We start from the raw sequence: 27,574 nt of genomic DNA, 5'->3' as shown, positions 1-27,574 counted from the left end.
ATCTAAAAATAATAGAAGCTTTCTAATTTTATCTTTCAACAAAAGGAAATTCTACAGGTGCTAATCTACCGACATGCCTTTACTATTTGTCTTAGGACGCTACAGAATAAACTGAGCCGGATTTTACAGGCCAAAACACTTTTCAGACTGGATGGAGGTGATCTTCCTCTGCTTATTCTGACTATTTTGTGCTTCACTTGAAAAAGTTCCTTTCACCTTTAGTAACTGGAGTCACTTCAGTTCTAAAATAATAATAATGGAAGGCTACTAGTAAAGCTGAATCTGCGTGGCCCTGATTGGCTGCGGGGGTGTCCCGTACGCGCGTGCGTTGGCGGCCGATGACGTCACCGCTCGCTCGCGCCGTCTCTCTTCCCTCATTGAGAGTTTCAGCGTCGAGTCTTCGGAGGAGAGAGGAGAGCAGCTCACGGTATTTCTCATATACAACCATTGCACACACTTTATAGAGTTTGTTTAAGCGACAGACTCATTTCTGTATTGTTTTCATCGATCACAGCGATACTTGCGCGTCTTTTCTGGCGTCTTCCTACTGAAATAAACATTTAGTGCAGCAGCAGCGAGCATGAGGAGAAAGCCTATGTTGAGTTCATTCAGACCTGAGCGATTTTGTGTTCGTTTGTGTGATTGTCTCGATGTTTGTGTGAGAACTGTTACTGAATGTCAATTTAAAGTTTGAGATCTGTGAGGGGAATTGATAGGAATCGATCCCAAATGTTTACCTTTATTTCTTTGTCGACATTTATCTTTGGCAGATTACTGTATGAGTAACGAACGAGGGAAATCTCAAATCTATACTGACACAGGAAACGTTACATTTTCTTTTTAAGAGTTGTATCATCATTGTCAGTTTCTGTATGCACATATGTGACGGAATGTGTCAAAATATGTGACGAAAATATCACGGAAAGTAGGGACACAAGTCGGTTCTGGGGCATTTTGAGTTGTTCTCGATGTGTAACACATGGAAATCTGATAATATTTGGATAAGTTGTGGCCATTTGAAGGTAGGCACTCAAAAAAGTTTAAAGGGGAGAAAACAGCCTCTAAAGAAGGGAACTCTAAAGTTCTCACCTCTCTCTACTGCTGGGAGTGACAATAGGGCTCATTTACATCTCATTTAGATAAGCGATACCCCCTGTAAAGCTGTAAAGTACAGGGGGGAGCAGAAAGGTCAGGAAAATGTGCCATCAAAGAAAAATATAAAGTTTGCAAACAGGTAGCCTAATATATAAATAAATGTCTCTTAGCATCTACCGATAAAACTGTATGCAACTTCTTGTGTACACTGGATAAAAAATAAGATAAACTCTAGACAATGTTCAAATCAAAAACAGGATGTGCTATGTGATGTGATGTGATACAGGGCTCTAGTTAGAGTGCGACCAATTTGGTCGCATTTGTAAGTGTGCGACTAACATTTTTCCTAGGTCGCACCGGTGCACCTAACGTCCTCGCATCCGCTGCCTCTCCACGAACGTTTGTTGGCGTCTTCTCTCACGCGATGCCACAGCTCGCACAACACGACAGCCCTGTTTAATGAGTGACGACGGAGGACAGAATTAAAAATTCAAACGTAGCCTGGTTACACTTAAGGTCTGTTATATTAGTCTGATTTTATTTTAAATTTCGGCTTCCAAAGATTATAAAAAATAATATATTGAGGTAAAACCATTAAAAACTAACTACGCGCAACTTCTTCCCTTCGCAGCATTACGCTGTCATTTCTCCCTAAAACTCAGAATCAGCACGATCGGTGATTGTTTTAAATGCAGTCTAGCTACTGTTGCTAAATTGCGGGACGCGTTTAATAATTGAAAGAGCTATTAAAAACACAAAAATCTGCGCAAGAGATGTTGTTCGCATGGCGGCGCGCGCTCCGAAACAGACCGAGACAAGCAAATTATACTTTCGGTTTCATGTGCAGATTGTGCGCGTCTAAACGATCAATTGTACACAAAAGCGTGTCAAAATTACCGGCTTTGAGATTCACTAAAAACAGTTTATGTCTTAAATGGACGTAGTTATGGAAATAGTTGGGAGAATATGGTGCATCAGTAGCCTATTAGATCTGCACCCGGTCTTAAAGGGGCCGCAGTCTAATAAACATGCTGACGACTGCGCCATTACTGCAAATCAAACAACAAGAGAAAAATCACTCACAGCTCTTGAAAGAATAACTTCAGCTTTAATAAGCATTGATCTATTTATGATAAATTTTACAGTGTTATTTTACATTTTATTACTTTATTAGATTTCTTTTTAGACCATGCCTGAACAGTAGTAGGCCTTCCTGAATTGTGTAGGCCTATATAAAGTGTATCTTTGTTTAATTGCTTATCTTTTGTTTATCTATTGTTTATCTTTGTTTATTATATATAAAACAAAAAGAACCATAAGAATACAGTTAAAGTACTGTATCGATAAGCAGTATCGGTAAGAGTAGGAATACCGTTAATAATTGTGCTTCAAAAAATAAATAAAAGTTTTTACCTACACCTTCTTGTTTAAATTAATTTACATAATATATATGAATGTGTATAGAGTGTGATAAAAAGGTGACCTTAAAATTGTGGCGTTAAAGGTGATACACTTTTTTATTTAGGTGCACCAGCACAAAATTTGGGTGCACCCAAATTTTGTGCTGGTGCACCTAAATAAAAAAGTTAGGCGCACCAGTGCAACCAAGGCAAAAAGTTAGTCTGGAGCCCTGTGATATATATATATATATATATATATACACACATATACATTACCGGTCAAAAGTTTTAGAACGGTAAGATTTTTAATGTTTTTACAGGAAGTCTCTTCTGCTCACCAAGGCTGCATTTATTTGATTAAAAATACAAACAAAACAGTAATATTGTGAAATATTATTATAATGTAAATCATCTGTTCTCTATGTGAATATACAGTAAAGTGTAATTTATTCCTCAGATGAAAGCTGAATTTTCAACATCATTACTCCAGTCTTCAGTGTCACATGATCCTTCAGAAATCACTCTAATATGCTGATTTTATGCTAAAAAAAACATTCATTATTATTATCATTGCTTAGCTTGCTATCATGATAACAGTTAACATAGCCTACTTCTCTGTCCTCTGCCTTGACGTGCGCGTTTCAGCGCCCTGTCTCTGCGGTAACATAGATAGCATCGGTGGTGTTAGTACTTGCCATTGGTCTATCGGTCTGCCCTGTACTACAGCCTGAAAAGTTTAACATTGACGGAATGGCCTCAGGTTTAGCCTAACCCTCACCAGTGAACCTGTTGTATTGAAAGTAAAACTCTCTAAATAGTCTGTCGCTAAAAAATGCTCACTACGGACTCGAAATCCAGGGGCTGCATGCAATGGCTGCTCTGCTAGTGTTGGTTAGCAACGGAGTAGCTTACCATTCCAGTGACGTTGCCGAATGTTGAAATCCAACATGGCGGCGCCCGTGTAACAACAACAACATTTTCAACATACCATTTTATCCCTTTTAACAAATTCTGCCACTTTAAAAATTGTACCAATGAGAATAAATAAAATACATCTGTTATATCACCTTTACTCAAAATTCCAGTTCATTTCATCTTTAAATACTTTTTTTCTTTATATTTTGTTTACACATAGGCCAACTGTTTAATGTTTTCATCTAAAAGAAAACTTAAACATATATATTTTAAGCTTGTTGTGTATATTGCCTAAGCTTGTTAAGAAATGGTGACGACAACTTTTTTTTAAAATGTAGGCTACTTAAAATAACGTCTTTTTCATTAAACGTCATTTAAAGGTGCCGTAGAATGGATTATTTTATTATTTTATAATGTTTCCTGGGGTGCCCTTATAATGTTAGTATGTTTTTTAGATCAACATTTGTTATAATTTAGAAATAAAAGGCATATTTCCTAGCCTGATTTCATCACCTGATTTGAACACTCTGTTTGAGGGGGCGTGTCTGCTGTGAGACTGCAGTGTTGTTGCCCACTGCTGTGATTGGCTGACATGCTTGCATATGAAATATCTGGCATTACATGTAGAGCTATCTGGAAAACTTTTACTATTACAGCTATTAGGCTATACGTTTTTACTATTACAGCTATCGGGATTAACGAATCATGATAAGTTTTTAAAGTATTTAGATCTATTCCAGCATTGAGCAGATGACAGCCTGTTGATCGCGTGAATGAAGATCTTATCACTGCAAAGCGATTTACTGATGCATAAACAGTGTTGAACGACTTTGAGAGAAAGATTATCGGTCTGAACTTGAACAATTACACATTAGAAATTCACATAACCCACTGGTTCTCCAGAGGCTCGGATGAAGAAGCTAAAAAAATATTTTTGTGTTCATTTGTACATCCAAACACTGAGAAACTGCCATGCTTCGTTCACTCGTTTGCAAGCCATGATGTCTCTCGAGGAAAAAACAATATCGTGCTGGATCTAGATAACACAGTGTAAATTATCGTTAATAAAATCATTACTTACCGCTTGCGGGAATATAACGTTAGTTGAAATTGCCCCCTTCGTCCGTTTGAGACGCAGAGAGAAGCCTGGCTGCTTGATATTGTTCCAGGTTAGAAAAACAGTCTCGAAAACAGTCGAAATGGGCAGAGCAACTAACAACTTTGAATTAAACTGTAGCGGTATCCGATTATAGATAGATCTGCCATTTTCCCTCCTGCTTGTGTCTTCACCTGCAGAACTTCTGATGATTCGGCTGCGCAGTTCCGCCTTGCACTGAGCATGGGCTGGCATATGCAAATTTTTAGAGGCGTACATATTAATGATCCCAACTGTTGCGTCACAGTCGGTGTTATGTGGAGATTCGCCTGTTTTTCAGGGGTGTTTTTCAAAAACGAGATTTAAATAAGAAAGAGACAACTATGGTGTTTGAGACTCACTGTATGTCATGTCCATGTACTGAACTCTTGTTATTTACCTATGCCAAGATAAATTCAATTTCACATTCTAGGGCACCTTTAAATAAACTAATATTCGAGTATTCGATTTTTATGAGCCTGAATATTTGAATGCAATATTTTTGAAAAATGCCCATCCCTAGTTTCTAACAGCAAACACTCAGAATAAAGTGAGATGATCTGCTGATGATCCTGTATGGCTTGTTGAATGAGTGTTGATAGTCTGAGGCTCATCAATAACAGATCTGCTGAAAACGCTCTTTATTTCATGACAATAGTTCCTGTTTTCACCTCATTTATTATGCTGATGTCTTCAGATCTCCTGTAAATTGACACTTAAAGCTCATTTCATTGGTGTCAGCAGACTGAGGGTATTTGTTGGCTACTGTACGTTTATTTCTGTCTTTATGCTTTTAACTGTTTTCCTTAACATTATTCATATTTGGAAGAATTATAGAATTATTTAAATATATTCTTTTCTATATTTCTAGATACCTGTATTTTAACGAAGAAGCAGAATAATGTTAGGATTAGTAATAAACATTTTGAAAAATAATGAATTGGCATCAGTTACTGTATGATTAATAGATAGAGTGTCTTAGAAGTGTTATTTATTATAAAAACTCAGTGATTTATATTTTTGGCAGATAAAGTCCTCCCACACTGGAATCCATCATCAGCAAAGCTCCTCCCACAGTAATCACATCATCAGTGAAGCTCCTCCCACAGTAATCACATCATCAGTGAAGCTCCTCCCACAGCAATTCTCCAATAAATGCTGCAAGTGAAGACGAGCATCAGAGCATCAGGAAGAGCTGAAATCTGCAAAGACTGAGTTTATTAAAGAGGACAGTGAGAACATGAGTGATCCAGAACCCTGCAGAATGAAACACACTGAAGATCCTGAAGAACAAAGAGGTTGGTGTTTATTCTTCATTCATTCATGATGCTGAAGAACGTTCATGTTAGAAACATTCAAACACTTCATCACTTTTAGATTTCGATAAACACATTTAGATAAACCGTTCAACTATGACATGGCTGCAAACTAGGGCTGTCAAAATTGCTCAAAAATGACGTTCGAATATTCCCTCTAAAAAACACACGAATATTCAAACTATTCGAATATCTGGTTGCGCATTTTGTCAATGACGCACATTACGTCAATAACAGGACAAATTAATACAAAGAGACATAACAAAACTAGGTAGTTTAAGTTTAAACATATTTGACAACATATTACCTACACAAAAACAAACAAGTAAATCTCCTAATGGCCAAGACCGCAGACCTCACTCTCGCTCGCTCACTCACAGGCACTCTTTCTCTCTCTCGCCCTCACCCGCTGCGTTCATTCGCACACCAAACGCGAATAGAGCATCTGGCGTGAATGATTTCAATGTTAAGTCAATGTAAAGACGCGTTTACGCGCGTCTGGAGGTCTTGTGGCGCGAATGAGGCGTCACGCTCTCCGCGCATCAAACTTTTGCTTTTCAAGAGTCCAACTAGACACGGTAGACGCGAATCCGACATTGAACGCTCCGAGCGAGCTGTGCTGTGGTAAAAATTTAACTTTTCCTTGACATGAAATGGTAAATAATCAAACCAGTGGAAGCCTGCAGTGCATGAAACTGCTGTATCTAACCTACCTTATTCATGCTGTGCAATATCTATTCAGTCAGTACAGTAGCCTACTCTTTAGTAATGTTTCTGTTTAACGTTAACGCCTTCTTCCTGTGACCTGTCCCTGACCCACCTGCAAAGCAGACAGCCGCGCCTCTGCTACCGTGGGCGTTTTTCCACATTCGAATATTAATTTTCACATTCGAATTTCTGTTTTTTAAAACTATTAGAATATATATTCGAATTTAGAATATTGGTTGACTACCCTACTGCAAACGTTTATTTTTTTAACAAATAGTCAGTAAAGGAAGATTTTTTTTAGTGTGTATTTTTACGAACACGTATAACAAATAACAATAAATCAACATTTGTGTTCTTTCTCACAGTGAAATTCACTTGATCTTGTGTTTCTTGTGTCCCACTTTCACATGCATGTAAAGTCTATGGAAGAAGTTCAGTGTGAACGGCAATAATCAAAACGTTTTAGGAGTTTTTAACATAATTAAATATCGATCTAAAAGTTGGTGTTAAAATATGCCATTATTGTGTATGTTAACACCTTGAGGTCCCGGCAAGATAGGCTCATTTTTTTCCTTATCAGTGCAAAAAAGAATCAAAATACTAATATTAATTTTTATCTTATATGCTTGTTATACATCAATCGATCCTGTTAAGTGTGCATTTTTTTGTGTATACTCATAATAAAAGCAAAGTTTTGTGATTTTCACCATATAAAGAAAAATAAACATGATGCGAGTTCTGCCTCCTCTCTGTCAGTGCAGTCCATTCTGAAACGTGTCCGAAAATGAACTGTAACTCAGCGAATACTCAGTCAAACAGACATATCAATCAATCAATCAATCAATCAATCAATCAATCAACTTTTTATTCAAGACACAGAGGTCCATAGAGACAACACAGTACAGATATATACATAAATACAAAACAATACAAAACATTTAAGAATGATGCAGATGAGGCATCATTAAAACATATACAGGCTGGTCCAATGTTTCCAAAAGCAAGATGTGTACCTTGTGTCACTCTTAGGCTACGTTTACACGTAGATGGCTATTTTCATAAACGGACATTTCACCCCTCTTCGTTTTCAAAAATAACATCGTGCACACGAACCTGTGTATATGCTGTCAAGAGCATGCCAAACCTGTAGGTGGCAGTGTAACGAGAAGCTCAAGCCCACCTTAGCCAACCAGAATCCCGAAAATAGTCACATTCTGTGACGTCGCTACCTAAAACTCCGGTTTTCTCTGTTTACATGCAAACGTACAAACGAAGATTTTCAAAATCTCCACTCTGGCCGGAGTTTTTAGAAAGAATCGGTTTCATTGGCGAATCCTCCGTTTGCGTGTAAACGAAGGGCGCAAACGAAGGGAAATGTCTCCGTTTTTCAAAATAACCATGTACGTGTAAACGGGGCCTTAGAAACATCAACTATGGACACAATGATCATATTCTTAGACCCTGTCAGTCTGCACATGAATCTATACATAAAATTTCTTAAAACAGCATTAAAAGTGGGCACATTGTTAGACACAAACATTTCACTGGCACTACTCCACCTAGGAATTTTAAGCACAATTCTCAGTGCATCATTATAAGCCACTTGAAGTTTTTTTTCATTTTCGACTCACTAAAATTACACCACAGGTGGGCAGTATACAGTGGAGTGCAATAGGTTTTGAAGAGTGAGATTTTAACATCAGGAGTGCACATGTGGAATTTGCGTGCCAACATGTTTGCCTGCCCATACAGTTTTCCACACTGACGCTGCACATCATCATCATCATCATCACAGAGGTCATCTCTTATCACATGTCCCACATATTTAACTTTCTTTACAACCTCTAGTGGTTCACCTGCCAATGAGAAAGAAGGATAGACACACTTCTTATCCTCCTTGGTTCTAGCGATCAGCACCACACTCTTCATTGAGTTAAATTTTATATCAAACATTAGTCCATATTGAGAGCATATTCTAAGTAGTTGCTGCAGGCCAGCACTAGAGGGAGACAGTACCACCAAATCATCAGCATAAAGCATATGATAAATGAGACTATCCCCCACCAAGCAGCCAGTTCTACAACCCTTTAGCTCCCTAGATAAATTATCCATGTACAGATTGAATAGCAGCGGAGACAGAATTCCGCCCTGCCGCACTCCATTGGAGACATAGAAGGGTGTTGACAAACTCATCATAGTTTGGTGAGAGTACCAGAACTGCAATATCCTGATTAGGTAAGAGGGGACACCACGCTCATGTAGTTTACCAAACAGTTTCCCATGGTTGATACGATCAAAAGCCTTTGACGCATCCAGGAAACACATGAAGACTGTGCTATTGCGTGATCTGTACCTATGGACAATTTCTTTAAGTGCATAAATACACAGATCAGTTCCATGCTTGTTCTTAAAACCAAACTGATTATCCGTTGACGCTATGTATTCTGCTAGCCTATCCATAAGGATCCCTTCTAGTACCTTGGATAGTATACTTGCAAGTGCAATAGGTCTAGAGTTATCTATACTAGTTAATTTACCAGTCTTATTTTTAACTACAGGTACTAGCAAGACAGATAACATGGATCCAGGAAGTATGCCATACATACAGACACACAGGCATGAAGCTTGAATTCTCTTCTTTTAAATTAAGTAATTTCTATAAAAAAAAAACAAATATTCTCAGTTCATGTACTATGTATGAAAAGAGAGAGATGTCAGTTGTTCTCATCTCAGCTCATTACAGATGGTGGACAACCAGAATGCCTATTACCGCCGCGCCAGCCGCCGCGGTGATTTCGCCAAATAAACCAGCCGCATTTCAAAGTCATTCCCGAAATGACCGCCAGGTGGCACAAAGGGACATTGTGCAAAACAGCAGCAATTGCCGTATTTTAAAAAGTAAGTGGGTTAAATATAAAACCCTAAGCCTAATAGGCATATTTTTCATATAAATAGGCCTATTGGGCTACAACAGAATAGAACCAAAGATAGAATCAATTTTAGAACTGAAAAAATATAATCAAATGTTAAAAATAGAGACATTAGAGATCTTAGGAGCAATGACGCTAAATATTTTTACTATTCTATTGAGGAATTAGATAAATGAAGAGCTCTCGTGAGCGATACAATTGCATAGTAATTTATAGTGATTTCAAAAGCAGTCCTTAAAAAAAAAAAATACATGGAGTAGTGTGGCATAATTTTTGAGAGATTACGCGGAACGCGTTTTAGTTAAGATCCTGGTTTCAATGCCCTTAATGTATATAGGCTAGGCTACTGCTTTAAAAAATGTGACAACGCGTTTTGAGATTGTTTTGAATTAAACATTGAAGTTTAAAATGTAGTGTTTTGGCACACCAGGCCGAGTGGCGTTACGCATTGTTCAAAAATCAGGTTTTATTCTGGCATGTTGAAGTGGCGTTAGATTTTTTTTTTTTAGATTTATTAGATTTAGATTTTAGATTCTCTTAGATTTATTTTTCTCATAACAGCTAAAATAACTTAATATATGCCTTGTCTTAATATGATCTACTTAATATAGGCAATAGGCATATAATAGCCTGTATAATAAATTAGCAAAACTTGGCTACTAAATATTTAATTTTCAAATATTTTAATTATCACAATTAAAGTTTTAATTTTATTAAATTGAACAAGCGCAACAATCAGCATTTATCAAATATTCTAAAAGATGTATTATTAATAATAATGTTATTTCAACAGAATATTTCGTTTTTTTCTACATATGTGTGCTTGCAACAAGCAAGATGTGTATTTGTAAATCCGGTGATGCGTGCATTGATTTTTATCAATAAACTAGTGTTTTCTGACAGTGTCGACTGCAAAGATGAAGTTGACGATCGCCATATTTGTAGTGAACACACCTAGAGAGAAATGCACAAAGACATAATCAGAGAGTAGCCTTATTCTTTTCGTTTTGAATTATTTCGTTTGAAGACATTTCAAGCTTTGTGTATTTGATGTATTTATCATGTGTGTGTGTGAGGCATACGCTGAGTTTCGTTAAGTTAGGAGGATGAGATGCGCTCCAGCTGACGTGCAATGCAAGTGACCGCGCGGGCGCCTCCATGATTAGTGTCTGTTATATTTGCTTCTCTTACTTATTAAATCCAGGCAATTGGTTGATGAAAAATTTATTAAAATTAAGATACAATTTATAGAAAACGAAATTCACTTTAAAGAAAGGTTTTCTACTAAACAAAATTTAATGAAGTGGTCAAAATCATGTCTGACCCACTCCATATCCATCTCTCGATATAATGCATCCTATCTTACTCGTGCTGTTCACTTTTCATATTCAACATAGATGGAAAAAAATAACATTATAATGTTTTAACAAATATGATACTAAATGAGATTATTTAATGGCTACAACAGTATAGTAGGCCTATAGACTCTATTTGTACAAATTGCTGCACATTAATTTAATTAAATGAAACCTTGTAACGAATTCACACTGTAGGGTAGACTGTGTACAGTAGGGCTGTAGCGATACACTAATCTCACGATACGATACGATATTCAGCTCACGATACGATATATATCACGATATTCAGCCAACGATACGATTCGATATAATTCGATACGATTCTATATAGTTCGATACGCTTACATCATTTTCTGATAGATTTAAAGGGGACAGAGTGATTTTGGTGATATCTTGTGAGTGTTTCATTTACTTGGATTGAATTAATTGAAATGAAAACTCAAAAAACATCAGACAGCTTGCAAAATAAATGCTGGACAAAATTAATCAAAGATGTGTTGAGAAAATTAGTTCCATTTATTAAAACAGTGCAAACTGTAGCTTACAAGCCTTTGAAATGTAAATAAAGTGCAACATTGCAATTTGCAATTAACAATAACGATGACACATTTCGGAGCACTTTATTAAACAGAAATTTCATGTTTAATCCCATGCAACAAGAGATTAACACGTTTGCTAAATTGCTTTATGTTACACTTACACTCACATCAGCTGTTGTGTAAACAGTAGGGGTGTAATGGTTAACAAAATTCGGTTCGATATGATACACTTGTGTCACGGTTCGGTTTGGTACATTTTTGATACAGCAAAAAGAAAAATACCAGAGAAATTTCCTGGATTTAATTTTTTTTAATCTTTTTTTTAAATTTAAAACTAACACAATAAAGTATGATGTTTTTTTACTTTGAGCAATTCTGGAGCTATAATTGACTCTTCTTAGGTGCATATAAAACAAAACGGCTCCTTGGAAAAAAATATTGTAGTAGTTATAAACAGGTTTTATTTTAGTTCAGAATGATTAAAGGGGGGGGGGGTACAATGGTGTTTCATGTATTCAGAGTTGTTTACAGTGTTAAAGAGATGGATTCTCATGCTTAACATGGCCAAAGTTTTTTAAAAATATTTTGGACGAATAACGGAGAATTTCTGTGCCGAAAATCTTACTTCTGGGTTGGTACAAGTTTCGGCTGGTTTTTTTTTCGACCGTGGATCTAATGACGTAGACCAGAGTGGAACTCCTTATATGAGCATTTCTCCCGGAAAAGCTCGCCCGCGCACACGTCGACCAGAGGAGAGCGAGACCGCGCACATCAACGCGCTTCAACAGGAAATCATCGGCAGCGCTGCATATTGTCTCCAAAGTGTGTATTTGGATGTGAGGGAAAGCTTCCCAAAGAACCCAGCGTTAGGAACAGTGGATGCAGATTGTTGTGTAGACTGTTTGTTCCCTGCATTTCGATGATAAATGTTTTATAAACAAAGCCCAGATCGACCATGGAGATCGACGGATTCTCATTTCGCGAACGACTTTGAAATTTGATTGGTTTATTTTTGCTGCGGTTGATTATTTATTAAAGAATTCAATTGATAATCATAACAACATGTAAGCCTATTTAATTCTGAATATAACAAAGAATGCTTAAACCGACTAACATCGGTTAGTAACTGCAAGTCCTGAAAATGTTTTAATTTTACAGTAAATTATTTTAATTTATTTCACTGTTATGTTTCAGTTAATAAATCTACAAACACATTAAAATAACACGAAGTAAATGACAAGTAGGCTAACCTATTGACATAGCCTTTCTAAATTATAGAAAAACTGGGCACACAATGTTAACGTGTGTCTACTTTGTTTAAATTTAATGAATTTGAATTTGTTTAACCACAATATTTATCTTGAATTTATCTGCGACCTCAGCTCAGATTACTGCCGCGGCAGATTACGTCATAAAGAGAATAAACTGACACTTTTCAAAGTCAATAGCCGTTTCTCAATACCAAGTACGCATAGTTCGGACTTGAGTCCTTGGTAGTTCGGACTGACAAGTTCGACTCAGGAGAACGAACTCCCGAGGACGGGAGGACGCGAGTCCGATAATTCTGCAAATGGAACAGCGGCGTACTTGATAGCGTCACTCAGCTTGCTGTGGCTACTCCGGTTATCTCTTTATAGGCTACAAAAAAAAAAAAAAAAAAAAATGTTATAAACCACCACTTTACCTCTTTTCATTTTCATTTAAAAAAGATCTTTAACATAATGGCCACACAAATGAGGTTCAGGCAACGCAATTGATTATCTTCACTGCATATTTACAACAACACGAAATATAAAGCACAACCCTGACTCTTTTTGTTTTCATTTTAAAAATATGATGAATAAAAAGCATTATAATATTGATCAATAAATCGAACATTTAGCAAAAAGAGACAGGGTTGTGTCATATATGTATACAGTGAAGAGAATGTAGGCAACATGTAGGCTATTATAATAAAATATTTTATATGTTTTAAATATATAAAATAAAATGACATAACCTTTTTTGCTAAATGTCAGTTTTAATGATCAATAATAGCCATTCTAAAAGTATAAGTAGCCTAAAAGGTATAAGAAGCTATACAATAATAAAGCCAACGATTCATTCAAACATAAGTCAGCTCTCTAGGCTACATAGTTAAATAGACTAACGTTAAATAAAGCTACAACTTCACTTTGCCCTCAGCTAAAACGTTTTGCCAGGGAACAAATAATACATCAATGAGACAAATAAAATAAATGAATCGCCTGTTGGATATACACAAGACGATTTAAATCTCATGTTATACCCAGACTGTAAAAGGTTATACCACTAGACTAGAGACATCCAGGCCAACGGCAAGTCAGCAGCACTAGCCGAGGAAAGGCTGTTCTCGGCGGGGTACGAGTGCCGAGCGTCCGATTTCCTGGTTCTCACAACTCCGAAAACGTCAGATCAAATTTTCAAATAGGCGCTATCTTTATAAATAAACCAAAGATTTGAGCTTTAAACTACTACATTCTCGCCTGAAATACTCTTAAAACTACATTTCGTGACACATTTATAGCAGTATTTTTGAAATTACGCGGGGTTTCTCCTCTGCTATTGACGCTTGCTGGTTGGTGGTGTGAGATGCATTCTGGGATACCTGGCTTGTCAAGTCCGCACAAGTCACCTCTTGATGCATCCTCGGTAAAAGGGGCGGATCAAGAACACATCCGGGGATTCGACCTGGACTTGGCTAGATGTGAACTTTGAATTGGCACAGTACTAGGGCAGCGACTGATGACGTTTCACAAGTCCACCAGAACACAAGTACAGACAAGAACGCATATTGAGAAACGGCTTGTGATTACAGCGCCACTTAGCGGTAAAAGGCAGCAAATACACATCCCAATTTTGCCGCCGCGGGAACGGCGGCGGTAAAAGTCTCAATCTGGTTGTCCACCATCTATAAGTTGTAATGTGACTCCGCCTTCAGAGAGCGCGCTCTATTCAATCGCAAATGTGAGGCGACCCATGTAAACCTGTGAACGCCCCCACATCAGCTGGATAACACACACCGCGAGTTCACTTTCAGTCTCATGTACTTTACAACGCTGTGAGGAATAATACTATCTTGATGATAATCCTGGAAAATTTACCTCAGAAGTGCTAGAAGTTTCATTTCGAGGAGCAACAGACCCAGCTGAGGAATAGGTCAGTTCATTTCCCTTTGTTCTAATAGCAATAGTATCTGTACACGCAGAAAGACTGTAGAAGTATGAATCGCGTTTTTGAGCGTGAATGAATAAATGCACAGATGCGCACTGTTATGCTACTACAGCTGGCAAAAATACTGTTTAAAAATGAATCGCGTTTTTGTGTGTGAATGAATGAACAGCTTTTAGCAAACTCTATTGCTATACTGAGATGAGGAATATATATATATATATATATATATATATATATATATATATATATATATATGAAGCAAAGTGCGTCACCCCCCCAAATAAGCATGGCGGACGGAAAGGAAGACCCAAAAATGGTCATGACAAGTGGAATCACAAAATAAATATTCTTAAAGCACACTTGCTACAACACACCTGAATGAATGGCTCATTAAGTATATAGGCGCATTCTCATCAGGTGTGAACTACTTAATATGCATGATGGTGTTGGATCGTTGACGCCCCTGCACATATTGCCTTTCCAAACAGAAAGTGTCTTACAAAATTGAAATCAATGTATTGTTTTATGTGAATGATTAGGCAGGATGATTTTCAGATAATTTTGAAGAAAAAAACTCTAGGTGACGACATCCATTAGTCAAAAGTCTTGTTGACACATATTTAGTGTGTTTTGTGGCCTTATTTCAGAAACGTTCTTTTTTTTTTTTTTTTTTTTAAGAACCACGCATAAACATTATTCTCTTAAAAATTCAAACACACATAAATGTTGTTCACATATTATGGTAGCCCTGTTTGTGCTACATAGAGTGAATTTACACCTTTGCCATTAACATGTTTAGAAATCACTGAAAAAAGCACAAATGTAAGGGCATGTCAGAACATCTCAAGGACCCCAAAAACACCACAGACCCCAGAGGGTTAATGTTTATATCATGTTAGATAATTGTGTCATTGATCAAACATATTTAATATTTCTCACTATATATAGAAACATTGGATTTGTGCCTATAATGTTTTAAAGATAATAACAGGAAGATCAGTGTATCTCATTCAGGGAAAGTTTCAGGGACGTATTATTAATTTATAAAAAGACAAATTATTGTGATATTTTATAGAAGTTTTCTGTTACATCTGGGATCATTTTAATCTCCATTCACTCCATATTTCTCTCTTTGAGTTATTTTGATTATTTAGAAAATTTGAAAATGAGTTTTTCTTTCATTTCAGATCCGATGGAAGAGAGCGAGGAGAGTGAAGAACTGAGTGAAGTGAAGGAGGAGAGTGAAGAACTGAGTGAAGTGGAGGAGGAGAGTGAAGAACTGAGTGAAGTGAAGGAGGAACATCATGTCAATCCTGGAGGAAAACCTTTGAGTCGCTCAAAGACTAAAAAGACATTTTTCAAGAAAAGAAGAGCCAAAAAATATTTCACCTGCACTCAGTGTGGGAAGAGTCTCAAAACCAAACAAAGTCTTAAGATTCACATGAGGATCCACACCGGAGAGAAGCCGTTCTCATGTGATCAGTGTGGAAAGAGTTTCAGTCAATCTTCATCCCTTAATTTTCACATGATGATCCACGCTGGAGAGAAGCTGTTCACATGTGATCAGTGCGGGAAGAGTTTCAGTCAATTATCATCCCTTAATGTTCCCATGATGATCCACACAGAAGAGAAGCCGTTCTCATGTGATCATTGTGGAAAGAGTTTCAGTCAGTTATCATTCCTTAATGTTCACATGAGGATACACACCGGAGAGAAGCCGTTCTCATGTGATCAGTGCGGCAAAACATTTCTTAGGTCATCAGAGCTGAAGACACACCTGACAGTTCATACGAAGGAGAAGCCGCATTCATGTTCTGTGTGTGGAAAGAGTTTTTCACTGCTGCCATATTTACATATACATGAGAAAATACACACTGGTGTGAGAGAGTACATGTGCTTTGAGTGTGAGAAGACTTTTAGGACAGCTGAACATTTAAAACAGCACCAGAGAATTCACACTGGAGAAAAACCTTACATGTGTTCACACTGTGACAAGAGATTCAGTCAGTCATCAAATCTGAAAACACATGAGAGGATCCGCACTGGAGAAAAACCTTACAAGTGTTCACACTGTGACAAGAGATTCATTGACTCATCAGATCTGAAAACACATGAGAGGATCCACACTGGAGAAAAACCTTACAAGTGTTCACACTGTGACAAGAGATTCAATCAGTCATCAGATCTGAAAACACATGAGAGGATCCACACTGGAGAAAAACCTTACAAGTGTTCACACTGTGACAAGAGATGCAGTCAGTTAGCAAATCTGAAATCACATGAGAGGATCCACACTGGAGAAAAACTTTACAAGTGTTCACACTGTGACAAGAGATTCAGTCAGTCATCATCTTTGAAAATACATGAGATGATCCACACTGGAGAAAAACCTTACAAGTGTTCATACTGTGACAAGAGATTCAATCAGTCATCAGATCTGAAAACACATGAGAGGATCCACACTGGAGAAAAACCTTACAAGTGTTCATATTGTGACGAGATTCAGTGACTCATCATCTCTGAAAAAACATGAGAGGATCCACACTGGAGAGAAGCCGCACACATGTGATCAGTGCGGAAAGAGTTTCTCTTTTAAAAGTGACCTGAAGCTACACATGAAGATTCATGCAGTGGAGAAACCACATCAACACAGCCTGAGGTCACGGTAAGTAAGTTTATCTTTTTGTGCTGAGCAACAAAAGCTTATTTTCTATTGTCGTGCTGAACGGTTTATAGAATGGTAAGCAACGTTTCCAGTTGTGTTTCCACTTGAGCCTGGTATGGTACGATTACAAAACGTTCTTGTCACCGAAATTTCGGCCCGCTACCAGTTTCTCTGCAGCTGGATAAGCAACGTTAAAGCGATTTGAGCAGTGTAAACTCAAATTAATAATAAAATTAAAAGAAATATGTGATCATCCTCCATAACATGGTCACTATTTACCAGTTTCTCTGCAGCTGGATAAGCAACGTTAAAGCGATTTGAGCAGTGTAAACTCAAATTAATAATAAAATTAAAAGAAATATGTGATCATCCTCCATAACATGGTCACTATTTACATCTCATATCATCAGTAAACCGCTGCGTCACCAAGCGAACAACTGACGTATTTGTATTACATTACAAAGAGCTCCGCTATCAGCCCACGGTGGAGAATGAAACCATATCTGTACCGGCTGGACCGGATCGACACGGACTGGAATGGTTCAGCAAAGAGAATGGTTTGGCCCGGCGGTGGAAAAGCGGCTAAAGTCTCTTCTGTGTCAGTTAGTTTCCTGACAGCCACGATGAGTGGCAGGACAGTTTTTTGGTTGCTTTGTTTGCTTTGTATCTGCTTGGAAAGTTTCTCATTATTAGAAAGTGTCTTATTATTATTATTATTATTATTATTATTATTATTATTATTATTATTATTTAGATCTAAGTCATTACAATGAGAAATTCATAATTATGAGAAAGTTTCAGATTCTTTGTTACTTGCATATTTAAATTTTTGTACTTTGTCCTGCTGACGTCACAAGATATAGATTAATACAAAGTCAAATCACCTTCATATATAGAGCGCTTTTACCAACATAGATTGTTTAAAAGCCACTTTACAGTGATAATGGGAAATTACAGTAACTTGTTTTGGCTTTACAGCAGCTCTAAAATAAAGTTATTGTGCAGCTAAACAAGTGAATTATTTGTTAATTTAGGGTCCGCTTACATGACATTCAACTTGCTTTTAAATATCCCAAACAATTTGGACATAGGGAACTGAGCTCCTGCGGGAGTGGAGTAGATGACACTGCTGCGGCAGTGGAGCAAGTTTGGACGGAGTAACGGAGCTCCTGCGGGAGCGGAGTAGAAAGACTTGGTTTTGACTTGCTTTTAACTGTCCGATGAGCCAGTTGGGTGTAGAATGGGCTCCTGTTGGAGGAAGAGATGATGCTGCTGTGGTGTTGGAAACAACTTACTTTCAAACTGTGATCCAAAAGGTGAGTGGGGCAGAGATCTGAGCTCCTGCTGAAGTGGAAAATAGTACTGCTGTGGCAGTAAAGCGAGTTAGGATGGGGACCGTGGCTCCTGCAGGAGTGATGGCCTGTAAGGTTGGGTGTATGAGAAGTTGACAAAAAGAATTTAGCTGATGAGGGTTCGTTGGGCACGTTGAAACGACCACAAAGTCGATCATTGACCTCCGGTCTAGGGTGTCCTGGTGCCATGTGCACTGATGGACACCCTTATGCTTGAACATGGTGTTTGTTATGGACAAGCTGTAACTAGCACAGAAGTCTAATAACAGAACACCTTTCTGATTCAGACCGGGGGGGGGGGGGCATTCCTCCCAATCACGCCCCTCCAGGTGTCACTGCCCATGTGGGCTTTGAAGTCCCCCAGTAGAACGACGGAGTCCCTAGTCGGAGCACTTTCCAGCACCCCTCCCAGAGACCCCATGAAGGCCGGGAACTCTACACTGCCGTTTGGCCCATAGGCGGACACGACAGTGAGAGACCTATCCCTGACCTGAAGGTGCAGGGAAGCGACCCTCTCGTTCACTGTGGTGAACTCCAACACATGGTGGCTGAGCTGGGGGGCTATAAGCAAACCCACACCAGCCCGCTGCCTCTTACCATGGGCAACTCCAGAGTGGTAAAGAGTCCATCCTCTCTCCAGAGCCCAAGCCGTGCGTGGATTCGGAACCTCACGCACAATCTCTGGCTCCTTCCCCGCCAGAGAGGTGACATTCCACGTCCCTAGAGCTAGTTTCCGCGTCCAGGGATCGGGTTGTCGAGGCCCCTGCCTTCTATTGCCGCCTGATCTACTACGCACCGACCCCTTACGCTCCCTCCTGTAGGTGGTGAGCCCGCAGGAAGGCAGTCCCACATTGCTCCTTCATGCTGAGCCCGGCCGGACCCCATGGGGGGAGGCACGGCCACCTGGCGCTCTCATACGAGTATCAACCCCGGGCCTGGCTCCACGGTGGGGCCCCGGCTGCGCCAATGCGTCACGGTCCTTGAATTTATTGACGGTCCTTGAATTTATTGACATCATAAAGGGTTTCTGAACCGCTTTTAGTCTGACCTGTCACCTAGGACCTGTTTGCCTTGGGAGACCCTACGAGGTGCATATAGCCCCAGACAACATAGCTCCTAGGGTCATTCGGGTACTCAGACCCCTCCACCACGGTAAGGTGGCAGTTCAAGGAGGGGTCACATAAATGTGTTTTTGCAAAATGAATATAAATCCAATCTTCAATTCCCGTGCTACTGTATATGCAGATTAAATGGAGTACACGTCACCGAAAGCAACAGATGTGAGCTGCATTTTATTGATCATTAGCTAAAATTTCGAAATCAAAGACCGCAATAAGAGAGCGGCAACAGCCCTGGTAAGATCATTTCGGTTCTTTACTTTTAATGAAGATTATTGTTAAGCGTCTGCAACTTACTTTAACTTTGATTTGCGGTAGTTTGCACGTTGGCTTGATGAATAGATGCTACTCTGCGGCGATGTTGGTTTTGACTCTCCTGTCATATCTGGTTATAACATGACAACATACCCTATCACGTGCTCTCACTAGTTTATTTTTTAGCATTTTTTGGAGGAGTAAAATTTACATATGTGGTTTCAACAACCAGATGCAATTACACTTGTCCAGTTTCATCTGGAATGCAGCCCAGACCACCTCCTGAGGTGGTTTGAGCGATCGGATTCATATTCGTCTCAAATTTACATGGTTTGAATCAATGGATTACATGAAGATGCTTCTCTGTTTCACAATCTCTAAATAAAGTTTATTCAATCTCTAAATAAATTAAGGCAACTCCATGCATTTCCCAAAAGCCCCAATATGAAAACTTTGCGGTTTGCATGATCAGTCGGAAGAGGAGCAGTGGGAGCTAGAGGTAGAGATGGAGCAGAAACAACAGAGCAGGGCAAGAATGCGTTTTATCTTGGAAATTCAAACAGCATTTCACATTAAAAAGAGAGAAGGGAGAACAAAATATAACTGTGCAGTGCAACCTCTTCTTGCCAGCAACCAACCTCCTTTCAGTGTCCAATATCAGTGTTCTGTAACGGAAAACGTTACAAATGACATTTTTTGGCATGTATTCTGTAACGAAATACGTTTTGAAAGTATCCTTCCCAACTCTGCATAGATATATATGATATGATATGATATGATATGATGTATTATTTTATTGGTTGAGATAGTGATACTCTCTCCATATTCTTACTATATATTCCATACCCAGAGTTTTGGGAGTTGAGCTCTTACTTCCCAGCGCTGGTTAACCTCTTATAATGGAACGGCTGAAATTTCATGTTTTTTATCTAAACGACATACCCAAATTAAAAGTGGTACAGCTCCCATATACTTTGACACTCAGGGGTGTGCCTGGTATCATTGGAAAGGAAACAATCTCTGGTTTCTGATACAAGTGTCAGGGTGATTCTAGACCTTACTGACACAGAGTTACAGAGGCTAGAATGGAGGGTTTTTATTTCCGTCAAAGTCATTCATCTGTAAACTGACTAAAATACACTGCTGTAAACACATCTAATGAGATAAAGACAAACTCAAGGTCATAGCCACATGTCTTAGCTTACTACAGAAAAAAGTTTGAAGTCAAAAGACTAAAAAATGGATTTTATATGAATCTTTTTCTACAGATATGTCTGTGCGTTTTTGTTTTGTGCCATTTGGAGACTCCAAAAGGAACTTTGGTTACCAAGACAGCATGCTGAGTTTCAAAGGCTTATAACTTTTGAACCCCTTTGCCTAGAAACATAATCTTGGTATCTGATAAAAGCTAACACTCTGATGTATTTTGTTATGTACTTGGATTTGATGTCAGTCACTTAGGCACAACATTACATTAGCATAACCACACAAAACCCATATTTTCTTCCATTCCGCCTTAGAGATTTTGATAAAAAAGGGCAAACAAAGTGCACTGTCAAAGTTTTTTTAAATAGAAATATTAGAAAATTGAATAACTAAACTATGCAAAATACAAATACACACACACGAATGATAAAAAAACTATGACCGAAGAGCCTGAGAAAATTACAAAATTACTAAACTATACAAAATACAAACACAAAACCCATATTTTCTTCCATTCCGCCTTAGAGATTTTGATAAAAAAGGGCAAACAAAGTGCACTGTCAAAGTTTTTTTAAATAGAAATATTAGAAAATTGAATAACTAAACTATGCAAAATACAAATACACACACACGAATGATAAAAAAACTATGACCGAAGAGCCTGAGAAAATTACAAAATTACTAAACTATACAAAATACAAACACACACACACACACACACACACACACACACACACACACACACACACACACACACACTGCACAGGTCAAATAGACCTATATTCAATGTGTACAATGGTTGATACAACACACACACACACACTGCACAGGTCAAATAGACCTATATTCAATGTGTACAATGGTTGATACAACACACACACACACACACACACACACTGCACAGGTCAAATAGACCTATATTCAATGTGTACAATGGTTGATACAACACACACACACACGGTCACGTCTTCTCTGATGTCTGATCTCCACACACACACAGACACACAGAGAAACACACATACACAAACACACACACACGCATGTCTCCTCTGATGTCTGATCTACACACACACACACACACACACACACACACACACACACACACACACACTGCACAGGTCAAATAGACCTATATTCAATGTGTACAATGGTTGATACAACACACACACACACACACACACACACTGCACAGGTCAAATAGACCTATATTCAATGTGTACAATGGTTGATACAACACACACACACACGGTCACGTCTTCTCTGATGTCTGATCTCCACACACACACAGACACACAGAGAAACACACATACACAAACACACACACACACACACACACACGCATGTCTCCTCTGATGTCTGATCTCCACACACACACACACACACACACACACACACACACACACACACACACACACACACACTGCACAGGTCAAATAGACCTATATTCAATGTGTACAATGGTTGATACAACACACACACACTGCACAGGTCAAATAGACCTATATTCAATGTGTACAATGGTTGATACACAGTATCCCACCGGTCACAATTGTGACCGATCATAAATCACACTTTTTCACACACTTTTCCATGAACTCACAGGTTGGGGTGTGAGGGTTTCAGAACGCGCACAAACTTCCTAGAACTGTTAACAGTGTTTCTGGCATTGAAACATTCTGTGCAGTTCCTAAGAATCCAACATTTTGATCAGATCACACAGGTCTTGCACCGTAACCGATTGTGTGGGGCATGACTCATTTCCAGTCGTTAAAGGGCAATGCATGTCCCGGGATTAAAGAATGTGGGGCCGGATCTCCTATCAAGAGGAAATCCTCTTTAAGGCGAGACACGGCAGGCAAAAACATGTTTTTTTTTCACTGGTCAATTTTGAGATTTTGAGTTATTTGTCTTCAATAACATGTATTCTTTCAGACTTTCTTTCAGACCAAAATACACATTTAGGTCTTTATTTTACTACACTTTGTCTGTTTGAGTGTGCAGATTTCACCTAAATTCATCAAAAGTTGGTGTTCTAAATAATCCCGCTGCTCCGCGATCGCTCTCTGTACCCCTTCATCTCATACACCGTTGGAAAGCTCTCTTTCTTCTGTACAATGCTGTCGGATCCAAATATGGTCATTTCCTGTCTATCAGCAACCAATCATGAAAGTAAAACAGGTGATTTAACTCCAGTGTTTGGAATAACGCCGTTTAAAAGAACGGCGTTAGGTAACGACGTTATTTTTTCAGTAACGGGGTAATCTAACTAATTACTTTTCCCGTCGTTACAACGCCGTTAACATTACTGGACGTTAAATGCGGTGCGTTATTATGCATTGATTGAATAAACTGTGTAATCCGAAAGCACCCCTAGCTGTCTCGCACAGCGAGTGAGGAGGTGGGTTAATAACAAGGTAAGCGATTATGATTGGCTAAGGCAGGGTCATGTGTTTCATGGTAGCCAATCAGAGCCAGTGTTTTTACACACATGCCAGCACACGCGCCACACACACACACACCAGCTAAACAGAAAATTCATTGAGGTCAAAGGCAAGAACTAGGGTTGGAACGGTACATGTATTCGTATTGAACCGAGAGAGAGAGAGGCGCGGGCGCGATCGAAAAGTTGCAAAATGTTTACATTTGTGTGTGTGTGTGTGTGTGTGTGTGTGTGTGTGTGAGAGAGAGAGAGAGAGAGAGAGAGAGAGAGAGAGAGAGAGAGAGAGAGAGAGAGGGGGAGAGAGGGGGAGAGAGAGAGAGAGAGAGAGAGAGAGAGAGAGAGAGAGAGAGAGAGAGAGAGAGAGAGAGAGAGAGAGAGAGAGAGAGAGAGAGAGAGAGAGAGAGAGAGAGAGGGAGGGAGGCGCGGGCACGATCGAAAAGTCGCAAAGTGTTTACATTTGTGTGCGTGCGTGTGTGTGTGAGACACGGACGCGATCGAACAGTGGAAACAAAAACATAATCCGTAATTTTGTACAGGACATTCAAACTGCAAAGTGTTTAAGTTACTGCTAATTAAAATTTTAAGGAAAACAAATATATTAATCTTATATAATGTGCACAGTCGTGCACTACAAATAAACTGGTTCAATGCCTTTACTTTATTAATAAACGTTTTAATAAAAGAGGTTGATTTAATTTACAGAGTTAAGTGCACTTTATATGGTGTAACTGTTTACTTTTCTTACAAAGATAATGCTTGAAGTGCAGGATAAACCTCTTGCTGTCTGTCGACGTGCAATAAATATCTAAAGTTATGTACAAACGCCTGTCTGTTCTACTCATTTCAACTGACTTGTGAAAACTGCTCAAAAAAATTCAAATTCTTTGACATATAGCAACTTTTTTTTTTTTTACAGTAACGCAAATAGTTACTTTCCCTGGTAACGAGTTACTTTTATTATAGAGTAATTCAGTTACTAACTCAGTTACTTTTTGGAACAAGTAGTGAGTAACTATAACTAATTACTTTTTTAAAGTAACGTTCCCAACACTGTTTAACTCGAAATGCACAATCTCATTGGCTGATGCCAATTTCTGACAACGCGATTCGTCCAGAATCGTCACGTGACGCGCTCTGACATTTCCACGGTAGTTCAAAATGTCGAAAGATATGCGTGTAAAATTCTCTCAGAGAAGCCGAAAACAGTTGCCATTAGCTAGAAGACACAAGGGATTACCAACAAAGACAAAAGATGATGAAATGCCATATGAAATACCAGAACAGCGGAGTGTGTGTGGACAGAAGTGCCTGAGCTTGTGTTTTGGGTTAAGCTGCATTGCTTTGACATTGTGAAAAAATAGAATAGAAACAAAATGTTTTAGCCTTTTTACCCGTTATTATCAATCTAAATTAATCTCATTTTTAATTTAACTTAATTTCTTTTTTCTTTATTTAAATTTAGTTTTTTTCTTTATTTAAATTTCATTTTTCTTTATTTAAATCTACGCTTTACTGTGTCAGCAATTTGTTAGTCAGAAAAATATTACATTACCTTATTAAAAGTATTGCTTACGTTCACAGACCTGTGTGTGTGTGTGTTACGTGCGAGTGTATTTACTTTGTGTTGTTCATGGGGAAGATGTGTTTAATATCACTTGTGCAGTGTCCGTTCTCAGAGCATATAAGCCATGCCCGCGTGTGGTGCGCCGCTTCCCGCTCGCACTGTTTTTTAGTTTACTAAAAGTTTATTAATTCTGAATGTGTGGCGTCTCTATCTATATTGCACCAAATGCGACACTGCACTCCCTTGTGAAGTCGATTGGATGAACGGTTTCTTGAAATAATGAGAATGCAAACGGACAGACAGACCAACGCATTCTCATCCTTGGACGTCACATACTGACCCTTGTGACATTTCGTCTACATCGAACGCACATGGCACCCTTTAGCGTCAATATGACACGCACAGGATATGGGTAGGTTTAGTTCTGGGGTAGGTTTAGGGTTAGACCGCTAGGAGGCGCCTTCTGGCTCATTTCTATCGGCGTCTCATATTGACGATAAAGGGTGCCATGTGCGTTTGATGCAGACGAAATGTCAACAGCGTCAGTATTATGACGCCTTGGGATGAGAACGGGCTGGACAGACACATAGAGAATACTGCCTTTATTAGAGAGAAGAATATGTTCAGCCCCTTCTCTCCGAAGCTTCGAATATTCGATGTTCATTACTACCGAGGCTTTGAAGCTCATAAAATGGTGTTCAGACCAGCCCTAGTCTGTGGTCCTCAGCCCCTTTTGAGCCTATAGGTAGTATTGATTTAAAGCTCCTTTCGCTAAAGGCTGCTTTATTATTGGCTCTTTCAACTGTGAGGCGGGTAAGTGAACTTCATGCTTCGTTGGTTCATAACTCCCGTATTCAGTTCTCAAAACCAATCCAGTGATTGTGCTTAAAGTAAGCTAAATGAAGTCTGATCTAGCCTGTCAACAGTTTACCTTTGACACCTTTTATCAGAGGATGGGCGGCTTCACTATACAAACAGAACGAAAATACAAAGGAAGAGAAATCAGTTTTTTCTTGAGCTGATAAGGGTAGGCCTAAACATATTTCACTGGGTAGTGGAAGCTAGATTAGGTTATAGACCTTATGTAGCCCCGCTCCTTTTCAGCACTGCGCTCGATGTCTTTTGACTTCCGGTCTGTATTTTGCGTGGTTATGAATGAACAGCTCGTTTTCAAATCTTCCCGGTCGACTGACATTTGTTAAGTCATCTGCTTTAAACATTACAGTCCTCATGATAGCTTTCGTTAACTTTATATTAAGTAAATCCTCTTCAAAAGTTAATTAGTCCTGGACATAAATGCTACAGAAATATACAGAGCGACCGCAAAACGGAAGTTAAAAGACAATATTCTAAAGATGGTAGCGCATAAGGTCTATAATGGCATGGGACTCTTCCGGAGGGCTCAAAGCTCATTCTGCCAGAGGTATGGTGGATTGTTAAAAAAACAATAAAGTTAACTGGGAAATCTGAAAGCCTTTTCACACTAAACACATTTTGAATAGAAACAGTGGAGACATTCTTGCTAGGCTGGAATATTCACCCACTAATGAAGCAATGCTTTTATTCTTAAGAGAAAATGTCTATTTTCTATTTTCTTCACTTATCATTTCACGTTTGTCTCTCATTTGAAATCTCACTTGATTTTATGTTTCTTTTAGATCTGATGGAAGTGAATGAGAAAGGAAAAACAGAAGCTAAAACTGCTGTCTGTAAATCAAGTCTGAAGATTCACATGAGAGTTCACACTGGGAAGAAGCGGCTCAGGCTTTCGCTCTGAAATCACATCAGCTTCTCATTCTGAAGAAAGACCATTTAACTGTGATCAGTGAGGTAAACAGTTTCTTTGGGTGTCAGTCCTGAAGAAACACCTGAAGATTCACTCAAAGGAGAAGATTCATTAGTAATATTACAGCAGAAAAGACACAGCGGTGTGTGTTTCAGTGCTGAAGTCCTTTACTACAGAAGATGAACTGAAAGAGTGCCAGAAAATTCACACTGGAAAAAAAAATCATTCAGGAGCTGAAGAAAAGGCCATGAAACTTTTAAGAGAGAGACATGAATCTGATATTAATCTTTAACTCATTCTTCATTTTCTTTTTATTTGATCATCTAGTTTCTCTTCCACTTCTACTCTTCCATGGAAATGCAAGATATGCTTTCATGTATATTTGAAACTGGACGCTTTCCTTCTGTTATGCTTTGGCTCTTCAGTAAAGAGAAAGATCTGTCTCATTCGCTTTCACTTTTACTTAATGTCTGTTTGCTTCATGCAATTATTATTTGTTTTTTTTAATTAATATGCAACAAAAACAAAACATACATAACAACCAACATGGTGTGTGAGTGTGTGTGTGCAAGTGTAACTGAGTGTGTGAGTGGAAGTCAT

At 38.6% G+C, this 27,574-nt stretch overlaps 1 protein-coding gene across 1 annotated transcript; it reads left to right on the top strand.

Moving 5' to 3' along the window:
- Nucleotides 1–370: 370 nt before the first annotated feature.
- On the top strand, nt 371–27,574 carry LOC308689423 (uncharacterized protein). The gene is made up of 4 exons (XM_081363115.1): nt 371–427; nt 5,573–5,843; nt 15,776–17,253; nt 26,847–27,574. The coding sequence occupies exons 2-3, from the start codon at nt 5,786–5,788 to the stop codon at nt 17,095–17,097; spliced, it is 1,380 nt and encodes a 459-aa protein (XP_081219241.1). The 5' UTR covers nt 371–427; nt 5,573–5,785; the 3' UTR covers nt 17,098–17,253; nt 26,847–27,574.

The sequence above is a fragment of the Scardinius erythrophthalmus genome (assembly GCF_964197995.2).
Source record: "Scardinius erythrophthalmus genome assembly, chromosome: 1".
NCBI classification, from domain to species: domain Eukaryota; kingdom Metazoa; phylum Chordata; class Actinopteri; order Cypriniformes; family Leuciscidae; genus Scardinius; species Scardinius erythrophthalmus.
This window is presented reverse-complemented; position numbering and strand designations above follow the sequence as displayed.

Coding starts and splice junctions, on each gene's coding strand:
- LOC308689423 (XM_081363115.1), top strand. CDS start 5,786: ATGAGTGATCCAGAACCCTGCAGAATGAAACACACTGAAGATCCTGAA. Junction 5,844..15,775: donor AGATCCTGAAGAACAAAGAG/GTTGGTGTTTAT, acceptor CTTTCATTTCAG/ATCCGATGGAAGAGAGCGAG.